The sequence below is a fragment of the Silene latifolia genome, chromosome 10 (genome assembly GCF_048544455.1).
Source record: "Silene latifolia isolate original U9 population chromosome 10, ASM4854445v1, whole genome shotgun sequence".
NCBI classification, from domain to species: domain Eukaryota; kingdom Viridiplantae; phylum Streptophyta; class Magnoliopsida; order Caryophyllales; family Caryophyllaceae; genus Silene; species Silene latifolia.
This window is the reverse complement of record NC_133535.1, coordinates 113,831,748-113,853,369: the sequence shown is the minus strand read 5'-3', so window position 1 is coordinate 113,853,369 and position 21,622 is coordinate 113,831,748. Positions and strand designations below refer to the sequence as shown.

Here is a 21,622-nt window from a genome sequence, read left to right as displayed (position 1 = left end):
GTTCGCAGGGACCACGGGGACGCCGGCGCGATTCATCGGCCCATCTTCCCTTTAGGTCTTGAATCGTCTTCTTCAAACCGTTGAGGATTGTTTTATTGGTCGCCTCACTTTGTCCATTGCTCTGTGGGTGACAGAGACGGAGGAGTATGCAAATTTGATACCAAGTTCCTCCGGCTTGACTCATTATTGTGTCACTCCAAAACTCTCGGCCGTGGTCGAATACCATGACTTGGGGTAATCCAAAACGAGTTATGACATTTTCCCAGATTACCTTTCTTACGGCTGCCGTCGTCTTCGCAGGATCTTGCTACGCCTTCAACCCATTTGGTGAAGTAGTCAACGGCGACAATCAAGAACTTTCTTCCACCGGATGCCGTTGGAAATGGCCCTAGTAGATCCATCCCCACCGTGCAAAAGGAAGGGGTTAAGTACCGGCTGCAGGTCTCGGGATGGTCCATGTATCACCGGAGCATGCATTTGACAGTTGTTGCACTTTTTGGTTTTGGCTCTGGAATCCGCAAGCATGGTGGGCCAGAAGTAGCCGGCTCGGAGAGCTTTGTGGACTAGTGTTCTTGCCCCCATGTGATGGCCGCAGATGCCTTCATGAATTTGTCAAGATTAGCTCGCGTCGTCTACTGGACCAACGCACTTCAAGAGTGGCCTCGTCACGGACCTCCTGTACAATTCCCCTTCGAACACCAAGTACCTTGCTGCGATCCTCTTTATCTTCTGCGAGAGACTGCGGTTCTCCGGTAGTTCATTTGTCAATTTGTATTTCATTATCGGAGTCATCCACGTCGTCTCGGTCTCTATGTTACCCACCATGCCGACGGCCTCAGCAATGCTCTTGGCATTCCGATGTCCACCAAAGACGGTTGGTGACATTCTTGATGGTTGAACCGGCAAGCTTTGAGAGAGCGTCGGCTCGGTTGTTCTCAGACCTGGGAATGCATTGTATCTGAAAAGATTTCAACTTTGAGGTGTCAGCTTTTACCCTTTCCAGGTATCTTACCATTCCGTCGTCTCGAGTCTCGTACTCTCCTCTGATTTGATTAGCCACTAGAAGTGAATCTGTTTTCAACCGATGTGCTCCGCCCCCAGACCCTAGCTAGCTCGACTCCGGTTATCACCGCCTCGTATTCGGATTCGTTGTTTGAGGCCGAGAAGGTAAATTTCAAGGCGTACTCAAACTCGTCCCCGTTTGGGCTGATGATAAGTATGCGGCTCTGAGTTCGTCGTGGAGGACCCGTCGGTGTATACCTCCCATACTCCGGGGTTTTGCTCTTCTTGGTATGTGCACTCGGCCAGAAATCGCCAAAGGTTCTGTCCCTTTATCGAGGGCCTCGGCTTGTCTCGAATGCCGAAGCCGGATAGCTCTCTTGCCCATTTGATGAACTGCCGGACTGTTCAAATTTTTCCAATGCTTTCTCCAATGGCTGGTCGGTTAAGACCGTCACGGGATGTGCGTCGAAGTAGGGTTTCGATTTCCTCGCGGCGACGACGACAAAGAAAGGTCGCTTTTTCAATCGGCGGATAATTTCTCTCGGCGGGCAACAATGTGTAGCCGACAAAGTAGATTGAGTCTGCTTTGTTTGTCCTCTTTCTCGACGATTACAAGACCGACCGTGGCCGAGGTAATCGCTATGTATAGATATAGCGTCTCCCAAAGATCGGCCTGGACGGGGTTGGGAGAGTCTCGAAGGTGAGCTTTCGGTTGCTTGAAAGTTGTGCTCTGCTCCTCCCCCAGTGAAGTCTTTATTCCCCTTCAACACTTTGAAGAATGGGGTGCTCTGTCGGTGACCGAGAGATAAAACGGCAAGAGCCGCCATCCTCCCGGTCAAGCATCATAACCTCTTTTCGGTTCCTCGGCTCCGGCAGTCCAGGATTGCTCGGACTTTGTCCGGATTGGCATCAATTCCCCCGGCGCCGACAAGCACGCCGAGGAACTTACCCGCCGGACACCGAAGTTGCATTTCATTGGGTTGAGCTTCATCTTGTATTTCCTTAGTGAACAAAATGTCTCGTGTAAATCGGCTAGGTGCTCGCTGTCGGACTTGCTTTTTACAATAGCATCGTCGACGTAAGCCTCAATGTTTCGCCCTTTTTTATTTTGGAACACTTTGTCCACCAGTCTTGTGTAAGTTGCGCCGGCGTTCTTCAAACCAAACGGCATCATTTTATACATATATGTGCCGTTGGCGGTGATGAATACGCATTTAGGCATGTCTTCCTCGGCCATGAATACCCGATGATACCCGAGAAGGCGTCCCGGCAGCTTAGCATAGTGTAGCCTGCCGTCGCGTCAATTAAACTATCTATTCGAGGCAAGGGATAGCAATCTTTGGGGCATGCTTTATTAAGATTGGTGAAATCTACACACATCCTCCACGCCCCTGACGACTTCTTCACCATTACAACATTAGCTAACCACTCAGGATAAGTACAAGGCATGATAAAGCCCGCCGCCAGTAATTTATCTACCTCGGCTTTGATGGCCTCATCCTTCTCGGCTGAGGAGTTCCTCATCCTTTGCTTGACAGGGCGAGCGGTGGGGAGTACGTTCAGCTTGTGAACAATTACCTCCCGGCTCACGCCTGGCATCTCGGCCGCTGAGTAGGCGAAGACGTCTTTGTTCTTCCTCAGCAGGTCTAGGAGAGCGGCTCTGAATTTCGGTTCCAGGTTGACACCGATAGTTACGGTGCGCCCTGGGTCAATTTCCACCTCTTCGGTCTCGGCTCCCTCGACCATGCCGACAGTTGCATCCTGTTGCAAGGATGGGCTCTTCCCCTTCTCTGACTTCTTTGCCACTGTGAGGGATTGCATGTTGCACCCTCTGGCGGATATCTGGATGTTGACCACCTCGTCCTTCTCGTCCTTTGAGACGAGCTTATGCGCTTCCCCCCGGTCCGAGACATACATCAATGTCAGGGCCCGGATGGACATCACTGCGTCGGCCTCGCTCAAAGTGACTCGGCCTATGAGGACGTTGTAGGAGGACGAGCCGTCAATGACCACGAACTCAGACAGGACGTTTTTAGCCGCGTTCCCTTCGCCGAACATCACCGGCAGCCTGACTGACCCCAGGGGTACCAGGCCGGCCCCGGAAAAACTGTACAACGGATTGGTGCAGGGGCTCAAGTCTTCAACCTTCAAACCGAGGTTGAGAAAGCACTCTCTGAACATGATGTTCGTGTAGGCGCCTGTGTCAATCAGGCACCTCTTGACCAGGTGGTTGGATATGTCCAAGTGGACTACAAGCGGGTCGCTGTGAGGGGCGATGACTCCCTCGTAGTCCTTCTTTCCAATAGTCACGTCGGGGATGTTGGAAGCGGGGATCGCTGTTTTGGGCACAAAGTTGATGGCCTCATACAGCTCGTTCAGGTGCCGTTTGTGCCCATGAGCGGACCCACCGTTCTCGTTGCCCCCGATGACAACATGGATCACTCCTATCCGTTCAAAGACGGATTTCTTATTCGAGCCGCCGGCATCAGTCTCTTGGCCTTTGGCGACATATTTGTCGAGGCTCCCCTTCCGGATCAGCTCTTCGATGGCATTCTTCAGATGCCGACAGTTGTCGGTTAAGTGGCCGGTGTGGCCATGGTACTCACAGTACTGGCTCGTGTCACCGTCACTCCTCGGCCTGGGAGGCCTTTCCCACTTCTGACCTTCGTTCTTGCTCAGGGCGAAGACCTCGGCGGCAGACACGACCAGGGGGGTGTGATCATTGTACCGCTTCTGGCGGTTCGTTCCCGAACTCCCCCCGACGCCCGCCGGGTTCTGTTTTCTGGTGGACCTGTCAGACCGTGACCTATTATCGTCACGGCGTCTTTCATCCGGGTTGTCCTCCCGGCGGCTCTTATTCTCTGAGTGCCCGGCCTCGCCGGAGCCTACCCAGGTCTTGTGGTAGTCTTCCACCTTAATGGCTTGATCGGCCATCTTCCTGGCGGAGTCTAGGTTCAGGCCGCCGCACTTGATGAGCTCATTTTTTAGGCCTCCTCTCGGGAGGCCTTTCATCAGCGCGAAGGCTGCCAGTTCGCTGTTCAGCTCACGAATCTGCTGAACCTTGGCGTCGAACCTCTTCACATAACTCCGGAGAGACTCGCCTCCCTCCTGTCTGATAGTCAGGAGGTCCGAGGTCTCCACGGCCTTCCTCTTGTTGCAGGAATACTGGGCTAAAAATATGTCCTTTAGGTCGGCGTAACAGTATACCGACCCATCGGGCAGCCCCTTGTACCAACTTTGTGTTATCCCATGCAGTGTCGTTGGGAAGACTCGGCACCAAACCTCATCGGGTTGCTCCCATACCGACATGTGAGACTCGAAAGCCTCGACGTGGTCGGTTGGGTCGCCTTCTCCTTTGTATTCTATGGGTGGCAACTTTAGCTTAGTCGGCACCGGGGTCCCTAAGACGTAGGTGCTGAGGGGCTGTCTGACCACGTGTCGAACGACACGCGGCGATCGACTCCTCGCATCCCTAGTCCGGCTCCTCTCCCCGTAGCGGGAAGGGCTTCTTCTCCGACTCTGGTGAGTCGGGCTTCTTCTCCGACTCTGGTGAGTCGGGCTTCTTCTCCGACTCTGGTGAGTCGGGCTTCTTTCACTCCTCTGGGGAATGCCCCGTCGGCGCTGCGGCGACGCCGTCCTCCCGCGAGTGCGGGAAGGACTCAGGTCTACCACTAGCGCTCCGGGCTCCCGGCGTCTTGACAGGCCGCCTTCTTCCAAAGTGCTCCGTTCAAGTCTCTTGGAGTCACATTCTGGGCCCTGGTCTCCTGGACGGGTCCCGCCGCTCTTGTCGGTGTGACAGTGTGAGCCGGCGTACTACTAATTAGGTCCAGGAGTAGCTTCAGTTTTGCTGCATCAACTACATGTCCCATGATGGTGACCTGGTCGGCGGGCAGCGGTGTATCTGGTTCCTTTGGCATCCCATTCGTCGTATCAGTGATACGGCCGGTGGGGGACTGCCCGATTTCTGAGTTGTGGAATGTGTTGTCTTGGTAGAACTTATTTTCCACCAGCACCTTCTCTGGTTGTTTTGACATCTTCTTAGCTTTTTGGGTGGGTTTTTGTTTTTTTTTTTTTGTTTGGGAATGAATGTGACTAGCTTCTAGTATCTATTCCCACAGACGGCGCCAATTGTTCCGGGTGTAATTCCAGAGCAGTTATTTGGTACCACCCGTGCCTGTAGAATGACGTCCTTGATTGAATCCTCCTTTCAGTCTCCTGCAACAGTGAACAAACTGAGGGCTCGGCTTTGGACCGAGCGAACTCACTCTGACGCTCAAGTCAGTAAACTTAGAGAGGTAAGTTGTTGTTACTTGGCGAAGTATATATTGTAGAGAGATAAGGAAGATATTACCAGATGAATAGTGATTCTTAGGTTTAATTGTCGATCCTTTCCTCAATGAGAGTTGAGGAGTATTTATAGACTTTCACCTTTTGTCACGTAGTGGCCAAGTGGCCAAGTGGCTAGCAGGTGGAAAGACTGATCTACCCTCGGCCGAGGGACCCATGGCAGGCCGGCGGGTCCTATTGACTCGCCGCCGAGGGGTCTTGGATATGAGTTCGCGGATGTGTGCCCCGGCTGGCTAGTTGCCCCCGGACCCAGGAGAAGAGACAGCCGACTGTGGCGTCGGTTAGGCTGTCTAAGTCGTTGACTTGCTTGTGGATATATTTGACCTTGCTCAATATGTTGACTTGGTCAGCGGGTGCAGAATATGCCCCATCACATAGAAAATCAATGAATTTTTTATTATAAAACCCGTCAAGGCAAATCTTGCAAATTGTGAGCATTTCAATTTATGAATATATCCAATTAAAAGATTATATCCATTTATAGTTCAAGATACACCTATAGAATAGACTATAATAATAACCTAATTTTAGATTCTAAAATTTTAGGTGGGAAAATTTAGAGTTCCACCTATTCTTTTAGTAGATAGGGAATTTTAAGTAATCTTATCAGTAAATTTGCTAAGAAGCTTGATTAATATTTACTAATCTTGAATGCGTCACGTCTATAAATTATTGTCTTATTTCCTAGTTTAGATCACGTGATATAAGACAATAATTTTTGGAAGTTCATTATGTCTATATACTCATGCTAAGACGGATTATGTTCCAACTGTTAGCTCAAGCTGGACATGGAGGAAACTTTGCCAGGTCAAGGATCAATTTAAACCTGCTTACTGTAATGGTCAATGGAGGACTAATGCAGGGAGATATACTATCTCTGAGGGTTACATTTGGCTTCAAGGAGATCAGGCTAAGGTTCCTTGGCATCCTGTTGTATGGAATCGTTTCAATGTGCCCAAGCATTCGTTTATTGGATGGCTGGCTATCCAAGGAAGATTACTCACTAAGGATAGACTAGTACGCTTTAGGGTTATTCAGGATGGTACTTGTGATATGTGTTTGGACTAGTCTGAAGATCAGCCTCATCTGCTGTATCATTGCAGCTTCAGTAGCCAATGCTGGGCATTGCTTAAGGTCTGGTTGGATGTTGCTCTGCCTGGCAGTGGGATACTTGAATGGTGTAGCTCATGGAGATGTAGGTCCTTAATGAAAAAGAGGATTGTCTGTGCTGCTGTTTTGGCCTTGGTGTATCAGCTGTGGAGGGTACGTAATGTGTGCAGGGTGGACTGTTACCTTCCTTCTCCTGCAATTGTAGTTAAATCTGTGCAACAAATAGTGCAAAGCAGAGGTCAGCAATGGAAATGGACTTCTAAGTATCAATGTATGAGTTGGTCCCCTTGGATGTAATTTGTTATATTTTTAGCAGTTTGTAGTAGGGTTGTTATGGTTTGCGTCCACTACTACAAATCCAGGCAACTACAACGCCCCTTTAACAACGTTTATGCACGAAAATCACAATAGACGTTGTAGAATGTATGGCGCGATTTTTACTAAACTTAATTACAACGGGTATGGTTATATAACCGTTGTTATACGTTTTAACAACAGGTTAAATTTGCACAACCGTTGTTAATAATTTGGCGCAAAATTGGCGCAAAGTTAGTGAAAAGTAATCACAACGGGTATTTTTAAACCCGTTGTTAATACTTATTTGACAACGGTTGTTGATTTACAACCGTTGTTAAAACTTATTTAACAACGGTTGTTGTTGAACAACCGTTGTCAATACTTTCAATACTATAAACCACACAAACACAGATCGCTTCTGACCACAAAACACATACATAACCTAACACAAACACAAGCATGACAAACACAAACATACACAAACACAAAGCAAACACACTTTCTCATCGTCTCTTTCTCTCTTTCTCATCTTCGCTTTATCATCTCGCCGTCCTTTGTTGGTTTCATCGTCTCTTACTTTCTCTAATTATCGGGTAATCTCGCCGTCCATCGTTGGTTTCATCGTCTTTCATCGTCATTGTTTTCTTTTTTTAATTATTTCATTTGCATGTATATATGATGGGTTTTTATCGATCATTATTATGTTATTATTCGCTTAATTAGCTCGTAAAACAAATTAAATAAAATAAAACAAAGAAGAAGCAAGATGATAGAGAGGAATGCATGATAAACTTAATTAATAATTCATATATATATATATATATATATGTATATATATATATATATGTATATATATATATGTATATATATATATATGTATATATATATATATGTATATATATATATATATGTATATATATATATATATATATATATAAATACATAAATTAAAAAAAGAATTACATTTCTAAAAATGCAATTCTTATATTTTCATAGAGAGTCTTATTCTCTTCTATGATAACCCTCCTCTCCTCCTTAGCTATTTGGAGGTTTCGTTCAGCAGTTGCTATATCGTCATATAGCTGCAACAACTGCTGCTCTGTCAAGCCATTTCTTTTGGTGTCCTTGAGTGCGGCTTGAGCATCCACAAGATAGCTCCTAAAACTGTCTTCGATGTGGAGCAACCGGCGGATGAAGCTGTTGTTGTTCTCGGTCATAGTAAGAGTTTTAAGGATGTAATCGTTCATTTTGTTGATGAACTTTGGAGTTGTTAGTTTGAAAGATTAATTAGGGGTTGGAGATTGTTTTAGCAGTTAGGGTTTGAAGATAGTGAGATAATGATATGGAATGGTGGTTGAGATAATGTATGTATTTATACTAAGTAATGTGTCCTTTGAGTTGTTTTTTAATTAATATAATATATGCATGTTTAGGAAGTTGTGTCATAATCATCATATCTCCCTGCTTCAAATCTAATGTAAACCCTTCTCATTCCATATATTGTCCATTCATATGCACGACACGGGGATGGCGGTAATAATGCATGCATCGGAATTATAACGGGCCCCATAATTATGCATGCATCTAGTAATATTTAATTTAATTTTTTTTTATTTTGTAAAAACAAACAACAACGGTTATGTAGATACAACCCGTTGTCTTTAGTTATAACGACGGTTCCTTGTAAATTAACCGTTGTTATAACTTTCCCACCAAAATTGAGTCACACTTTCCACAACGGGTTTTGATACTTAAAACCGTTGTTAATAGTTTTAACAACGAGTTGCTTAAGAAAACCAACCGTTGTTAAAACCTTTTACAACGGACGTTTTAACAACGTCCGCTATTTTATATAACAACGGTTTTTAGCCGTTGTTATAGCCTGTATCTGTAGTAGTGGTCTATTGGTGAATGTATGATATTATCTTAATTATTAATATAATTTTCACATTTCACCAAAAAAAAAGACGGATCTATTCATTTAGTAAACATTTAGTAAATATTCCTCCCTCCTAAATCTTCCTTTATTATCACAGATTTGGCATTGTTAATATATCACATATCTTGAATAGAATGACGTTATATTTTTTTGGGTGTTGATTTTCGTAGTACACATTTTACTCATCGTAGTACACAATTTACCATTATTATATCCTTCTCATTTCCCCACTCATTTTTCTCTTACTTCTCTCTAACTTTATCCTCCTAGACCATCTCCTTTAGAGCATCCGCAAAGGTGGAAAAATAGTTCCTCATATGCACCCTCTCTCCTCATATGAGTAACCTCACTAATGCACTAACCTTCCCATAATTTGAGGCTCCACCATTTTTAGAGGAGCTTCCCAACAAAAAAGTAAGGGTAAATTGTGTTCCTTTTGGGGAGGTTCCCAAAATTTTATGTGTAAATGTAGTTACAAATTGGGGAGGGTAGATGGAAAAATTAGTGGAAAATGAGTTGGACGAATAAGAAAAAGAGAGATAAAATATGGGGAATCCCATTGTTGCGGATGCTCTTAATTTCTCACCCATAACCGCTGTTAACTACCGTCATCAACCATGACCGCCCTTCACTACCCTTTTTACCCCCTTCAACAAGCGAAACTGTACAAACGTACTGCCTAAATAATATTAAGAGAAAAAAACACATACAACATCTAAGCCTATTAACACGGCCTTTGATAAGCCCTCTTGCCTGCATTTGCATTTCCCAATTGTACTGGAAGTCTAATCCCCAATCCGTACCTTCCTTTGTCATTTGATTTGTGTTTGTCATCAAAAACGCGACATAGAGACAGTGGATTGAGATTTGGGACTCCCTCCATTCCTAGTTAGTGAATTAACGAATTAAATATACGTTTTAACATTCAAATTATCATTCATAATTAAATAAATTTGTTTATTTTAAGAAGAGGTAGGGTTTGGAATAGAGAGAATTATGTTTGATGTTTTTTCAATAGGGGTAGGCAAATGGAAAATATGATACAAAAAGTACTGTAAATCTGTAATGAGTAAAATATGTACTGCGAAAATAAATTACTTTGGCAATCATTTTTTACGTTAGACTTGGCCCATAGTAGAATGCAAAATTTAAAAGCCCAATTAGAAGTTAATATTTTAGGCGGAAAAAAACGTAGAATCGCCTATTCATTTAGTAAATAGGGGATGTTTGTATTACTCTTTTTATCCCGGTTAATTGTTTACTGTTGGTTTGGCACATAGACGAATAAGGAAAAGGAAATGATCAATTATTGGATGCTAAGTGTACTGAATTGATTGTGGTTAAAAAAATTGATTGAGACACCAAAAATGGAAGAGAAATACTCCTTCCATATCAGACCAATGGTAACACTTACCTAATACGGTCGTATCATACCAATGGTAACATTCCTTATTTGGCCCACAACATTACCAAGTTATCCTTATACCCTTTTGATATTTACACAAAATGTCATTACATACCCCACCTATCAACCCACAATTAAACCCACAATTACATACCACACCTTTTTTTTTCCCTCTTTAGAGCACCCACAATAGAGAGGATTGAGCCTCCTCTTAACTCTCTCTCTCCTCTAAGAGGACGTCCTCTCTATTGTGGGAACTATGTTGGGTGTCCTCTTGTATAGAGGAAGATGGGTGCTTCCTCTACTTTTAGAGGAAAGTAGAGGAAAGGAGACATATGCCCTTGTGCCCACAAGCTAATGTTTATTTGCCATATGGATAATATTTTAATTTATAATTTTTATTTATTATGGAAAAAAATTACTCAATATACTTTTAATTGTTATTGTACATTCATATTTGTTCGAACATATATGGACTATGTTTTAAGACTCGAATATAAACTAAAAATATGCATTACAATTTAATGTTAAGTTTCATGTATTTTGTTTTATGAATTTTATATCTTACTTTGTATTATGAATTTGATGTATTTTGTTTTATGAATTTTATATGTTATTTAACTTAGCAACACAAACTTTTTTAAAATTATTTTTATTAATTTGTAAATTATTAAAACAATATAAAGTAACCCATGATATTAAATATAAAAATAAGAAAAGTAATATAAGAGAATCCTCTCTATTGCGGAGGAAAAAAGATGTAGAAATGAAGAGGATGTAGATAGTGGGAAATTAGGTGGATAAAAGAGGAAATGAAGTGTCAAAAAAATAGAAAGAAAAAGAAAAAATAAGAAGATGAAAGCATCCTCTCTATTGTGGGTGCTCTTACCCCTACTTTTACCCTTTTTTTCTTAAAAATCCCATTTTTTACCATGTTACCATTGGTCTGGTATGGAAGGAGTACTATATACCTTCTCTTTTTTATCTTCCGCTCTTACAATCGGTTAAAATATTGTATATTTTGTCTCATCCACTTGTCAACCGACCCCACATTATAAATTTGTTTAAACGATTGTGAAATGACAAAGAGAGAAAGTTGGAAAGAAAAAGTAGATAACAACTATCAAAATAAAATGGGTAAACAAATGACCAGAACAATGAAATACTGAATTATTTAAAAGTACAAATTATAAATACTCGTTCTATGAATTCTCTACCTTATATTTTGCCACCACCTTCATGGCTGCCTTCCTCGCAAAACACCACTTCTTGCTACTCTTACCCCTATTTAGCTTCACATTTTTCTCAACGCCACTAACAAGTGCACTTAAAAACTCCTCCTCCAATGATTTAACAAACCTCCATCTCTTACAAATTCAATCTATATGCAAAACTACACCATATCCAAATGTTTGCTTCAACTCTCTAAAACTCTCAGTATCAATAAACATCCCAGGAGACCTCCTTAACTTCATTCTAACCGCACTCGAAAACACCATAACTGAAGTAACCAAGCTCTCAACAATTTTAGCAACCACAACTCCATACAATTTAATTGAGAAGCAAAGAGGAGCAATTCAAGATTGTAAGGAGCTCCACCAAATCTCACTAATTGCCCTTAAAACCTCACTTCCCAAGATAAAGGCATCAAAAATAAGTGATGCAAGGGCTTTTCTAAGTGCTACCCTTACAAATAAGGACACTTGTTTAGAAGGGCTAGCCTCGGCCTCTGGGCCGAGACAGCCCATCCTAGTGTCTTCCCTAATAAGTACCTATAAGCATGTGAGCAACTCGCTCTCCATGCTTTCTAACCCTAGGCAAGGCCCACATAAAGCTGGTGTTGTCCATGCTGAGAATCATCATGGCCGGCGCCTTCTGGTGGGCCTGCCTAAGTGGCTGGATCGTAAAAATCGTAAAATCCTACAAAATGATGATTACAGTGGTAATGACGGGAACGATCCAAGTGAGAGTATAGTAGTGGCAACAGATGGGAGTGGGAATTTTACTAGTATACAAGAGGCAATAAATTATGCACCGAATAATAGTGAGTATAGGACGTTCATATACGTGAGGCAAGGGATTTATGAAGAGAATGTGGAAGTTCCAAGCTACAAGACTAATATTGTAATGCTTGGAGATGGAAGAGATAACACTATTATTACCGGTAATAGAAGTGTTGGTGATGGTTGGACTACTTTTAGATCGGCTACTCTTGGTAATTTCTTCTAAATCTTTATTATGCAAAAAGAAAAAGAAAATTCTAGTAATTTAATTTATTTATTTATTTTTCTTTTCTTTTTGTAATTATTTAATAATAAGGGAGTTAGAGTTCATAATTATCATATGATTTTGTCATTTAACCAACCCATAGAATCATCTACCCTTAAAGTTCCACTATCTATCTAATAATCAACTCTATCTATTCCCTCTGTTTCAGTTTAATAGTTTATACTTTTCTATTTAAAGTGTATTGATTATAATTTACATTTTTCTTTTCTAGTAAATAAACCAACTCATGTGAGTTAGGACCATTACATTTCCACCTCAATTTAAGTTACTTTTATTTTTTTTAATAATTATAAAATAATTCATCTATCCTTACCTTAATAATCGTGTATAAAGCAACTAGTGCAGATCTCGTGAAAGGCCGTTTTTTAAATCTTTTTTTTTTTTACAGAATTTAACAATTAAGTTCACTGTAAAAACAAATTTTAATAATGTGTAGCATAAGAGCTAGGAGAAATAAAATTAGACATTTTTAGTAGACCTGGCAAAAGTATACCGAACCCGAAAAACCGATCGAAAATACCTGAATCGACACTTGACCGTACACCCGAAAGGTATAACTTAACTTCACCCCGAAACCTGAATCGACCTGAATTGATTCGAATTCGAACCGAATTTATAATATCCGAAATATACCCAAGATCGAATGAACCTAAACTGTTTCAACCTGAATTGTTTTAATCCGAACCGATATATACCTGAACCGATTTCAACCCGTACATTGATGAAAAAAACCCAACATTGAAACCCGAAATGACCCGAATGTACGTAGGCGTCACATCTAGGGTGTCTTTTTGTAGATGAGTGTCACCCCTTTGACGTCAATGAATTAATATTATATCGTAGTTATACAAAAAAACATTATTTATTACTTTTTTTAAAAAAATTATTCGTATTATATCCAATGTTTTGAATAAAGATCTAATCCCTTGACATCCGATCCGATTATGACCTGACTCGAATCTTATCTGCTCTGATATTGACCCGACTCGAACTTTATTTGCACCGATATTGATCCAACTCGAACCTGAACCGACCCGGAATATCTACAACCGATTAAAAGTGAAAACTGAATCCAACCCGAGTTGAACTGAACTGAAATCGAAAAAAAAAAGATAAACCGAAATAACCCGATTCGAAAGAACCCGAACCAAAACTGATCCGATTGACCCGTTTGCTACCTCTAATTTTTAGCCTGATTGAAATTGACAATTGAACTAAATTTTTTTAGTAAAAAAGTTATTTATTATATATAAGATTGTCAACTTAACATAAATAACACATGATTCTTTTTTATCCATATAAAATATTTTATTAAAGTGTATAACTATTATTGTAATTTTTGTTATAACATACAAAATAACAAATATAAAGGAAAAATGGGAAATGCATATACTAATTTAATAATGTGGGTAAAATTTATGTAATAATTCATAAAATGGGCTAATGGAAAAAGCAGGATAGTGGAACATTAATTAGTAGTCCATTATTTATTGATAGTTTAGAATTTAGAAAGGGGTCCAATTGTGATTATTTAGACTGAAAAATAAGAGAATATCTAATTTTCTTAGTAGTAATAGGGATTGTAAATTAACTAGTGGAAGAGAGGGAGTATTTTTTATCCATCATGGTTTAGAAGTTCTAGTGTTAATATACCCGTTTAAGTCATTCGTTATTTCGTCGCAACTATTTAATCAAAACCATATAAATTATTTGGACAGAAAGAGTAATATATATATAGAAATGAGATCAAGTGAGTCCCTTAGTATAGGTGAGTCCCATGAATCCTAATATAAGCCTTTAGATCTAAAAAAATAAATGGCTAGGATTAGAATCAAATAAAATACTGACATATAAAAGACTACAAACCCTAAACACTTACTGCCTCCCATTTCATTTCCTCTCTTCATTTCTTCTCTCTAAACACTCCCTCCCTCTCTCTAAACCCTAAAGCTTTCACCACATCACCACTTCTCCTCTTCCCTTTGGCGGCACCACCATCGGAGCCTCCCCACCACCGCCCGCGCCATCACTACCCGTCTGCCTCCTCTCTTTCTCGCCGCCCTTTGCATCTCCTCTCCTCCCGCCGCCTCATATCTCGCCTCCCTCGGCCTCCACCCGACACAACGGCTTCACCATTCTGCCGCCTTTTTTTATTTTTTTTATTTTTTTTTTTCTAGATTTGAGAAATAGAGTGATTGTTGGTTGTTGTTTGCATGGTGGGAGTGGTGATGTCGTGGGGGGTGGTGGGTCAGGTACTCAGGCCGCTGCCTCCATTCTCGCTCTCTTTTGTTTTTTCGAAAATTTTCCCTTTTCTCTCTTTTGTTTGGAAAATTTCAGATTTACAAATAAATGTATGAGATCTTTCATTTTTTTTCGAAAATTTACTAATTTTTTTATCTTTTGTGTCAAAAATTTTAGATCTTCAATTAAAAATATGAGATCTTTCATATATAATCGAAAATTTAATTAAAAATGACCAATATGGCGACGGGGAAGGTGATGCGGCGGGACGTGGTGGTCATGTCGTGGCCTTCTATTTTTTTTTTCCATATTGGTGGTGCGTGGTGGCGGCTGTTGCAGGTGGTACGACATGGTCGCTGGTGGTTAGATATATCGTTGATGGTGGTGGTTGGTTTGGTTGTTGTGCAGGTGGTCGCGGGTCATTTTGGTGGTAATGATGGGGGATGTCTTAAAGTTATAAAATATGGACTAAAGTTTCACTGTTATTGACTAAAGTTTCCCTTGACCCGCACTAAAATTTATTTCACGCATAGTAGTTTAAAGTTTCACATGACATGGACTAAAGTTTCACATAACATGGACTAAAGTTTCATTAAAATTACATTTCATAAATTTAAATTAGCATAAAGTACAATCCTAAAAAAATAAAGTTTCAAAAATTATAACTAAAGTTACAATTTTAAAACATTAAAGTTAGGTTTATAAAATGACAATATTTACATAAAATTTATAAACCAGTAAAATTAATTAAATTCAAATTTTAATATTTTATACTATCTAAAAAATATAAAGTTTCAATTTTTAGCATTAAAGTTTTAGTCGTAAAACATTAAAGTTATATTTATAAATCAGTAAAATTAAAAAAATTCGAATTTTTATATTAAAAATGGTTTAAAATAATTAAAGTTTTAATTTTTAGCATTAAAGTTTTAAAAGTCAGAAACATTAAAGTTACATTTATAAATCAAGTAAAATTACAAAAACTCAAATTTTTATATTAAAAATTGTTTAAAAAAAATTAAAGTTTCAAGTTTTAGATTAAAGTTCAAAGTCGAAACATTAAAGTTACATTTATAAATTAGTAAAATTTAAAAAATTCAAATTTTTATATTAGAAATTAGCTAAAAAAGTTAAACTTTCAATTTTTAGAATTAAAATTTCACTCATAAAACATTAAAATTACATTTAAAAATTATTAAAATAAAATTTTATAACATAAATTTAAATTTATATAATGACTTTAAATATTAAAGTTATAATTCTAAAGAATTAAAGTTATACTCATAAATTAAAGTTTCAATTATAAAATATTAAAGTTTTATCTTAGAGTTTTAAAATCTCAACCATCAATCATAAGAAGATTAATGGTAAGATTAGACTTAGTTAATTTCCTTGACTCACCATTTTAGGTACTCATTCAACTCCTATATATATATATATATATATATATATATATATATATATTTAGGAATGGGATCATGTGAGGATCACTATATTTTGAGGATTGAGGATTTTGTTTCAATATCGGGTTGTTTCAATCTGATATCACGGGTTATTCAATACAATATCACACTAAAAAAAACACTGTGCAAAAAAAAAAAAAAAAAATTATAATTTTTTTTTTCAAAAAAAAAACTTTTTTTTGGCAAAGGTCAAATTTTTCGTGATATTGTATTGAAAGAATATGTGATATTGTATTCACTAATCCTCAATCCTCAAATATTTAGGAGTTCTCATAGGATCTCGACTCTATATATATATATATATATATATATATATATATATATATATATATATATATATATATATATATATATATATATATATATATATATATAATACCTTTTTATCAACTTTGGAACGCTCCAATATACAAATGAGTTAGATGTACATGTGCATTAATGAACAACTAGTTTAGACCTTGTGCAATAAATGCACGATATATCGAGTTTCTTCTACTTTTAGTAAATTATCAATATAATAGTGTTATCTCATAAATTGTTCATATTCTTGTTATTGTATTTTATTTTGAGGAAAATACGACGTAATAACTAACAATTTATCAAGTGAATTGAGTAACGTGCTGAAATATATTTTAAATAAAATATTTTTTATACCACAAAACTAAGGATTTCAATTTTTAAATTCTCTTAATATTTTTGTCATCAAAATAATAATAGCGATTAACAATTTTATTTTATACGGAGTACGTACTATGGGTCAAGTTATCCTCAAATAATAACATCAATAAAAGATTTAGCAATTTATAGTTTTATATAAATTGTAGTTATATACGAGTATTAATTAAGAGATTATAGTTTAGATTTAGTGAAAATCTTATAATTTGATGAAAAGATTTATTTTAATGAAAAGTTGCTAATTTAATGAAAGAAAATATAACTATTAGTTTTCTTATTTAGTAAATTCAATCGGGGTGTTTGGTTCACATAAAAAAATGTATGAGGTATGAGTTTGGAATGAGTCAAACTCATACCAAATGTTTGTTTGGAGTATATAAGAGTTTCATACCCATACCTGAAACCCATGAGGTATGTTTTTCATATCCAAGGAGGAGGTGAGTATGATATTGATACCCATGGCCCATCGTTATTAAATTAGATTTAATAAGAAAAAAGAAATTATGACATATTGTAAAATGATTTTTTATATATACTTAATTGATTAAAAAATTATTTCACGATTTTATAATATTAAAAATGTTTTATTTTACAGATTATAACCGTAATTGAGTTTGAAACTCATACCACTGAAAATTGAAACAAATCCTAGGTATGAGGAATTAAGTTCCAATCCCATACCACCCAAGTATGATTCTCGATTCCAAACTCATACCCATGCACGAAACAAACGCCCTCAATTGTAATTAGCTTCCTTATTTGAGAAGATGCTTTTTGGAGAAAAAAATGATGTGAACACTTATTCTCTTAGTAGACGGTGGATTGAACATTACGCGGTATAATATTGTATAGGAAACTCTTCATTTGGAATGAGTAGAAACAAATGGACATAATAGAATAAACTGTTTTTAATTTGAGATTGAAAGTATGTATTTTACGTAAGAGTATATAATTTTTTTACTCCGTACTATTTTAATTATGAAATTGATTATTGATCTTTGATAAAAAAAAAAAGTGTGTAAATATATAAGAAAAGAGTAGTATTTTACATGATCGTTTTTGTCAAATGTAAAAGACACTAAATATTCTGATATTCATGAAATTCTGTGTCACGTCAATTACTTAGTACACAAAATTTCATTATAGACGGCACATATTCGTCTATAACTAAAGACGGGCCAAATACAATACCACATTTCTAATAGGACAAGCAACAAGTAGGGTGGTGGGGCCAAAAATGTCACCACTTTCAAGCTATTTGACCCGTCTTTAGCTATAGACGGATATATCCGTCTATAACAAGACTAGCTGTTAACCTAGTTTGTGAGGAGTAAAATGAATACATGTGACTTATTAATAGAATGCAGTGAGTGCTATTACTTCCCCACATAGAAAAGAAAAATGGTACTCCGTATAAAATAGATGAGCCATGAACATCAAAATTGTCTTTATCATTTATTCCAAGTTTCTTTTGTAGTTTTCTGATCGAATGAGACTGCATTAATCGTAATATCGTCAAGGGTGGTATCGCCGACACAAATAATTTGCTAAATTGCAAAAAAAAAACCACACAAACAACTAGCTAAAATATCTTCTTGACAAAAATAGTCATATCACATGCCATGTAAACCTTGGTCTACATCTGTTCTATTATACTGTAGTTGTAGAAGTGGAAGGTTATATTCTTTTCGACTTAAAGAGCTGAAATAAACTGAATTGGATGAATCTAAACTAAATTGAATAAAGAATTAATTTGTGAGGGAATGAATTGAACTGAACTGAATAAAGCTGAAATGAACTGAATTTAAGTAAAAAAAAAAAAAAAAAAACAATTCCTAGTTGTAAAACTAGTCATACTTATAACTTAATGTAACACGTTTCATATTTAAAGTCATTTTCTTTAGTTTCATTTCCTTATAAAAAAAAATATTATAGCATAAAACCGTATTATTGCTTAAGGCGATCCTTTGGTATGATTTAAGTTTTAAACAACTTTTTTTTTTCATTTTCTTTGACCTCAATTTTGAACTCGGACTTCGCAATAGTGAACGACAATAATAAAATACAGAATACTACAAAAACTTTATTATATATATATATAAAAGAATAATAGTCAGTAATATACCATTAAGGCAGTAACATCATCATGGAGTGCCGGAAACTTCTACAAGCCTCTCCAGCTTCGAAGATCCTCTTCGAAGGGAGACTAACAAACTTAATTGCTGATTCTGTTGCTCGCTTTGCGCTCCATGATCAATCTTCAAGTGATGGAAGTTATCGTTGGCATAGACCGCCAAGCTTTATTAAATCTCTTTGTAAAATATATTGTGCTACTGTAGCTTTAACCCCTAACCCGCCCTCTTAATGTACTCGCTGAAACTTTCTGATTTTATTTAATTATCATCCCATATAATATACCAATAATTTAATTTTGGTTGTGCAATTATGCAGCGGTATCCGGAGAAGGGTTCTTAGCTCGAGACATGGGTTTCGAGAATATAGCCGGCCCAGAGAAACACCAAGCAGTTGCCCTAAGAATAAACGCGGATTTAGCTGCAATCTATCGATGCACCATTATCGGGTACCAAGACACGTTATATGTCCATTCCTTTAGGCAATTTTATCGAGAATGTAACATTTACGGTACCATTGACTATATTTTTGGTAACGCCGCGGTAGTCCTGCAAGGGTGCAACATTGTGACCCGTATGCCACTCCCCGGCCAATTCACTGCTATCACAGCCCAATCACGGGACAATCCCGATGAGAACACGGGTATCTCGATTCAAAACTGTACCGTTTTGGCTGCTGAGGACTTGTACTCAAACAAGAGTAAGGTGAAAAGTTATCTAGGCAGGCCATGGAAAAAGTATGCTAGGACAGTGTATATCGAGTCGTATATTGATGATTTTATCGACCCGTCGGGTTGGAGTAAATGGTCGGACAATAATACTGTGGATACTTTGTATTATGGGGAATATGGTAACCAAGGTCCGGGTTCGTTGACGGAAAGTAGGGTTAGTTGGGGAGGTTATCATGTTATGGATTATGATGAAGCAAGTAATTTTACGGTTTCTCAATTTATTGTTGGGGATGAATGGTTAGATTCTACTTCATTTCCTTACGATGATACTATTTAATTGGAAAAAAGATTATACATTAGATGTACCGGTGTTGTTTGGCCTTTTGTAAAATGGTTTTTCATTTTTAAAAGGAGTTTATTAACAAGTTACTTTTTGGAAAACTTTTGGTTGTTTGACCCTACTTTTGTAAAAGCGGTTTCTCATAAAATTTATATGTTTGCCTAATTACTTTAATACAACTTTTGTTTCTTTGTTTGGTTCTTTACTAGTTTAGATCTCGCGCAATGAATGCGCGGTATTTATAGACTTTTTATTTTGTATTACTTAATCATGCTAAACTAGCAGTTCATTAAATTTTCATATTTCACGTTATTATATTTTGAGGAAAAAAAATTGAACTATAAAATTATTCAAAAAAACTAAGTGAAATTGAACTGTAAAAATAATAATGGTATCTCATTAATTGTTCATTTTTCTCGTTATTATATTTTGTTTCGAGCAAAAAATAAATTAAAACTAAAAATTAATCCAAGAAGATTGAGTAATGTGCTGAAATACATTTTTTTTAAGTATTTTTTATATACCACAACACTAACAATTCCAATTTATAAATTCTCTCAACTTTTTTTGTTATGAAAGTAATCAAAACCAGTTATAGTTTTGTTTATACATATTATGAATAGTATTAGTCAAGTCATAAGTCATTATCAAATAATAATATCAATAAAAAATATAATAGTTTATAATCTTATATTATTTATACTTTAATTAAAATATAATAGTTTAGTGTTTAGTGAAAATGATATAATTTGATGAAAAGATTAATTTTAATAAAAAGAATTATATAAAGAAATACATTATAATTATTAATTTTCTTATTTAGTTAATATAATTAAATTATCAATAGCTTCCTTATTTAAAAAGATGCTTTTTGGAGGGAAACTTTGTGAGTTCACCTGTTCATTTAGTAAATAGGGGATGTGAAAAAGTAGAGGTAGAAGTAGTAAATATCTACTTCTACTTTTGGGGGTGAATAATCAGTTTTCGACTTTTCAAAAACACTTTTAAAACTCTCTAATTTACCGTGTTTGGCCAAGCTACTACTTTTTCAATTACAAAAACACTTTTGAAGCTTGGCCAAACAGCACCTACATTAGGCTTAACTAATTTTGGGTTTTTCTACATGGTAACCCGGTATTTTTTCAAATTCTACATGATAACCCGATTTTTCAGAGAACACACATGGTAACCCTGAACTCTTTAAATACGTATCGTCGTGACCCTAAACTTTTTTTCCGTCAATTTTGTCCGTTAAGTATGTGACGTGGCCAATTAAATTTTGAGATTTTTACATGCTAACCTATATTTTTAAAAATTCTACAAGATAACCCTACTTTTTCTACAAATCACATGTGCTTAAAAAACATAATCCCTTAATTAATCTTCTTTTTGCAATTTTACTCAATTAGACCCAACAGATCATCTACCCTATAATAGGAGAAGAATGAAGCGAGCGAAATTCTCAAATCTACCCTGATTACCCTTCAATTAACCATGTTTTGAAAGAAAAATCTAGTACGAACTTTTTTCGATATCAAAAAAATTCCCGACAAGATATTATAAATAAAACATGGTCAATTTCCTTAAAATAAAATAATTAATTAAGATGATCAATTTCCTTAAAATAAAATAATTAATTAAGATGGTCAATTTTAAGGAGACTAAAAGAAAGTACTCCATACCAAGCATTATAATAATCAATCCCAGTTTT

The 21,622-nt window shown here is 37.2% G+C and overlaps 1 protein-coding gene across 1 annotated transcript; it reads left to right on the top strand.

Moving 5' to 3' along the window:
* The first annotated feature begins 11,284 nt into the window (after window positions 1-11,284).
* On the top strand, window positions 11,285-20,105 carry LOC141605821 (putative pectinesterase/pectinesterase inhibitor 12). The gene is made up of 2 exons (XM_074424728.1): window positions 11,285-12,315; window positions 19,220-20,105. The coding sequence occupies exons 1-2, from the start codon at window positions 11,340-11,342 to the stop codon at window positions 19,906-19,908; spliced, it is 1,665 nt and encodes a 554-aa protein (XP_074280829.1). The 5' UTR covers window positions 11,285-11,339; the 3' UTR covers window positions 19,909-20,105.
* Window positions 20,106-21,622: the final 1,517 nt, after the last annotated feature.